At 63.5% G+C, this 3490-nt stretch overlaps 1 protein-coding gene across 1 annotated transcript in view; it reads left to right on the forward strand.

Moving 5' to 3' along the window:
• The window catches only part of MNEG_2539 (hypothetical protein), a gene marked incomplete at both ends in the record, with an annotated part of 12761 nt that extends 10976 nt beyond the window's left edge, over positions 1 to 1785 (forward strand). Inside the window, 4 exons of the mRNA XM_014048983.1 lie at positions 10 to 226; positions 445 to 631; positions 1152 to 1244; positions 1648 to 1785. Of these exons, the coding sequence (XP_013904437.1) occupies positions 10 to 226; positions 445 to 631; positions 1152 to 1244; positions 1648 to 1785 (635 nt within the window). The remainder of the gene's footprint in view (positions 1 to 9; positions 227 to 444; positions 632 to 1151; positions 1245 to 1647) is intronic.
• Between the last annotated feature and the right edge of the window lie 1705 nt (positions 1786 to 3490).

Here is a 3490-nt window from a genome sequence, read left to right on the forward strand (position 1 = left end):
CCGCCACAGCCACAGCCACAGCCACAGCGCCGGCGGGTGCGGCGGCTGAGGCGGCGGAGGGCGACTTTGATGACTACGACGACGCTCTTTTGGCGCCACTGTTCTCAAGGAAGACGCTGGGGGATGGGGGCGGTCGGGGGGCTGGAGGTCGCCGCTTTGTGCCGCCGCTGGCGGGCGGTGCGGAGGCGCTGTCCGAGGGTGCAGTGCCGCTGGATGCGAAGCAAAGGTGGGGTGTGGTGGGTGAGTTTGTCGGGGCAGGGAAGAGCGGAGGCTGTGGGTGGTGGACTCGATTATCTACCCTGCCCTGTTTTGCTGCAACTCTGCTGCAAACTGGCAGTTTGGAGGGATCGCTTGCTGTGGTTGGCCCTTTGTACCCTTCTGCCCCTAGCCCCATCCCCAACCTGCTGCGGCTCCGCGGATCTTTTATTCGCCCACAACCAACAGGTGCATGCAGTGCGAGGCGTGCACCCAGAGCGTCGGCAACCAGCAACACAGGTGCCTGCAGCGCCGCGCGCGCGAGGCCGCCGCGGCGGGCAGCGAGGGCGCGTGGCTCGCGGCGCACGGCGCGGGCGCGGTGGGGGCGCGGATCAGCGTCTGGTGGCCGCTGGACGAGGCTTGGTACGATGGCGTGGTGGGTGGTCTGAGGCCTGCGAAGGTCGACTTGGGCAGTTGGGGGTTGCGTAGCGGAGTGAGCAACAAGGTCTTGGCAAGGGCTTGGTCTAATGTAAAGCGGCCCCCACGCTTGCCTAGCAATGCACCATGGCGCCGTCGTGGCCTTCCAGTGGCATAATCTATGTGCCGTTGCGGCCGTGACCGTAGCGCAAGCGCTGGCGCCTTGTCATTGTGCGGGGCGCTGTTGTTCATGCCGCGCGCCACTGGGTCCGTCGAGCCCTTGCTTACCCAAGCATCTCGCGGCTTGTGGCGTGCAGGACCATCCCCCTTGCAGCCCCCGTTCCCCTCCTTGCACTTGAGCCAGATGGCATGGCTTCCCCCCAAGTCCTGCTTTGACCACCCCCCTCCCCCAACAAACAGAAATTTTTCACCTCACAGATATCGCTCCTCTGCCTGCCGCACCTTACTGCTCAACAGAGACCCTGTCATGAGTCATTAAGCACACTCATGTCCCATGCCCCCAACCCCGCCCACCCCAGGTTGTCGATTACGACCCCCTGCAGGTGCGACATACTGTGGCATACGACGACAATGATACGGAGATCCTCAGGCTCTGGGACGCAAATCAGCAGGTACGGTATCGGTGCACTTGCACGTTGTTGTGTGTGTGTGTGCGTGTGTGTGTGTGTGTGTGTGTGTGTGCAAGCGCGAGCGCGCATGCTTGCATGCACAGCCATCGCGACAGGTGTGTGCCTGCACATGTATGGGTGTGCACATGCATGCTGACTGTTAGGCCTCCAGCAAGCTGATATGGTGACGGAAGGCAACAGACGCACGCGGTTGGATTAGATAAAGGTCCCAAGCACTGGGTGCTTACAAGAACTCAGCGCAAAGCATGGCTGCAACTGTGTCCGTCGTGTCCCTCGAGGACAAAAGGTCAGGGTGGATAGAGGCCTGAGTGGACGATTGCTGATGAGCAGCCAATGGCAATCCGCAAGACCACCTGCCCAATGACACACTTTGACCCATTGGCAGGTGCACGTGACGAGCCCGCCTGAAGAATGGCCGCAAGAGGCCGCCAGGCCAGCCAACAAACGCGTTCAGGCGGCGGCTCAGGTGGCGGCCGCACAGGCGGCGGCGCGGCTGGCAGCGGTGAGCAGGCAGGGCGCGTGACATGCGGGGGGCGTGCTGACTGATGTACCACGCTTAAATTTGGGGACTGCAGGGGGGCAGGTGGCCGTGCAGCACCAGGGGCGCACAGGTGTCATGATAGGGCTCCATGCGGCCCTAGCTAGAATGATGTCTATCAGAGGGCTGCGCTTTTTGACATCACCGTGGTGTTTCTCACTGTGCCCTGGCGCGGCTAGGTTGGCGATGTGATGTCGCATCAGGGGCGGGGCGGCAGGGGTGCAGACGGCATTTCTGCTAGCCAGCTTGCGGATCAGCAGATCGCCGCTGATCTTGGTGTAGAGCTTCCGCTGCCGCTGCAGCAGCAGCAGCAGCAGCAGCAGTGGCGGCGGCAGGGCCAGCAGCAGCAGCAGCAGCAGCAGCAGCAGCAGCAACAACAACAACAGCACGAGCGGGTGCAGAGGCGCAAGCAACAGCAGCAACAGCAGCAGGGGCAGGGGCAAGGGAAGGGCTGCCAGCCGACGCAGCTCGCCCTCCAGGGCAGCGGCGGCGGCAGCACCGACCAAGGCAACAAGCTGCGCTTCTACAGCAATGGCAGTGATGAGAGTGGCCGCTGTGGCAGCGATGGTAGCAGCGGCGGCAGCGGCGGCAGCGACATGGACAGCGACGGAAGTGACTCGGACATGCCCCTTGCCTTTAGGCGTGGCAGGGGCAGCACTGGCGGCGGTGGGCGAGCTGGACCTGATACAACCATGGCCGCAGCCCTCCCAGGCAGCGGCGGTGTGAATGGACAGGGCCGCACAGCCCGTAAGCGGCAGCACAGGGAGGCGCTGCAAGAGTTTGCGCGCCACAGGGAGCAGCAGCTGAGCGGCCACAGGCGAAAGCTCAAGAGGCAGCGCGGCAATCTTGGAGCGGCGGAGGAGGACCCCGGGGCGGATGGGATGGAGGATGATCTCTCGGGCAGCAACAGCGATGGCGGCGGCGATGACTTGGTCCCTGTGGAAGCAGGGACCGGGCGTCATGGCCGGTCAGCCGCAGCGGCCGAGACGGCCGATGTGGCGCCGCTTGAGGAGATGCCGCCCCTGCCGCAGCTGCCGCTGCGCGGCCGCAGCCGCACGACGCGCGGGCAACACGCAGCGACGCACCGGGGGGATGTGAGCGGGCGTGCCGTCGGCGGCCGGCGCGGCGGTCAGGGCCGCCGCAGGGGGCGCTGGGGTTCGTCGAGTGAGGAGGACGATTGGGAAAGCAGTGGCTCTGGGGACGACGAGCAGGAGGACGAGCAAGCGGAGGAGGGGGAGTCCGCCCAAGAGGACAGCGACTAGCAGGGCAAGGGCATGCAAGCGCAGCGGCTGCCTGACCACAGTAGATGGTATCATTTGTTATCCTCTGCACTCGAAGTTGCACAAGCAGCTGCACTGTGGCCAATCTTTGCCCAGGCCCTTGGCCCCACTTTTATTCTGCGCTTGCTACTTGCCATCTGCTTGATGACTCAGGCGCTGTGCTGCATATGCAGCGCAGGCAAGGGCGGCGCCTTGCACAAGTTGGGCCCCAAACGGTCCACACTGCAGCTAGATCTCTGCTTGTTTGGCTTGCAGAATGTCTGAATTACCGTGAACAAGAACACAATGACATGTTTGGGCTGTCATGCCGGCTCTGATATGTGTATATCGCTCCCCTGTCCGCCAGTAAAGATCCATGATATTGTGCGAAAAGCCTCTGCGTGATGGACCAGCACATGTACACAGCCACT

This window comes from Monoraphidium neglectum, assembly GCF_000611645.1.
Source record: "Monoraphidium neglectum strain SAG 48.87 unplaced genomic scaffold scaffold00290, whole genome shotgun sequence".
Lineage (NCBI taxonomy): Eukaryota > Viridiplantae > Chlorophyta > Chlorophyceae > Sphaeropleales > Selenastraceae > Monoraphidium > Monoraphidium neglectum.